At 64.4% G+C, this 674-nt stretch overlaps 1 protein-coding gene across 1 annotated transcript in view; it reads left to right on the top strand.

Moving 5' to 3' along the window:
* The first annotated feature begins 6 nt into the window (after nucleotides 1-6).
* Nucleotides 7-674, top strand: part of RRAS2 (related RAS viral (r-ras) oncogene homolog 2) — a 148,634-nt gene continuing 147,966 nt past the window's right edge. Inside the window, exon 1 of the mRNA XM_019519629.1 lies at nucleotides 7-159. Within this exon, the coding sequence (XP_019375174.1) occupies nucleotides 31-159 (129 nt within the window). The 5' untranslated portion in view covers nucleotides 7-30. The remainder of the gene's footprint in view (nucleotides 160-674) is intronic.

Below are 674 nucleotides of genomic sequence, written 5' to 3'. Positions count from 1 at the left end.
CGGCGGGGCTGCGGCTCCCCCGGCGGGCGGATGCCGATGGCTGCGGGCTGCAGGGACGGGCCGGGGCCGGGGTCGGCGCCGGGGCAGGAGAAGTACCGCCTGGTGGTGGTGGGCGGCGGCGGCGTGGGCAAGTCGGCGCTCACCATCCAGTTCATCCAGGTGCGGGGCCGGGAGGGGTGACCTTGAGGCGGGGCTGGGACACGGGGCTCCTTGGCATCCCGGCGGGGCCGGGCTCAGCGCCAGGGGCTCCGGCGTCCCGGGTTTCTGCCTCCCGGGAAGGAGCCGTGGTCTGGGTGGGTGCCTCCAGCCTCCCCGGGGTGGAAATGAGTGGAAAACCTTAAAAACATACACGCACAAAAGAGAGAGAAAAGCAGTGGGCTGCGCAGGGCATGGGGGTGTTAGAGGGTGCTGGGCGTTGGGGCACTGTTTCTTCTGAGCTGCCTGGACATCAGCCTCTTTCCCCCCAGGCAAACCCATGGGGTGGCTTGTGCTGGCTCTCGATCCAAGCCATCCCTTTTTCAGGAGCTCGGGGTCAGTGAAGTCTTTCTTCTGTTGCTTTTTAGTGTGGGAAAAGTGGCTGGCAGAGGTGGTGTAACTCTGTTGAATGACAGCAGCCCCTTGTTTTGCTGTTTTTAATTTGCTCTTACCCTATCTTCCCTGCCCCCCTCCCCACC

This window comes from Gavialis gangeticus, unplaced genomic scaffold (genome assembly GCF_001723915.1).
Source record: "Gavialis gangeticus isolate Ggan-Ray unplaced genomic scaffold, GavGan_comp1, whole genome shotgun sequence".
In the NCBI taxonomy this organism is placed as follows: Eukaryota; Metazoa; Chordata; order Crocodylia; family Gavialidae; genus Gavialis; species Gavialis gangeticus.
The sequence above is the reverse complement of the archived record's forward strand: the minus strand, read 5'-3'. Positions and strand labels throughout refer to the sequence as shown.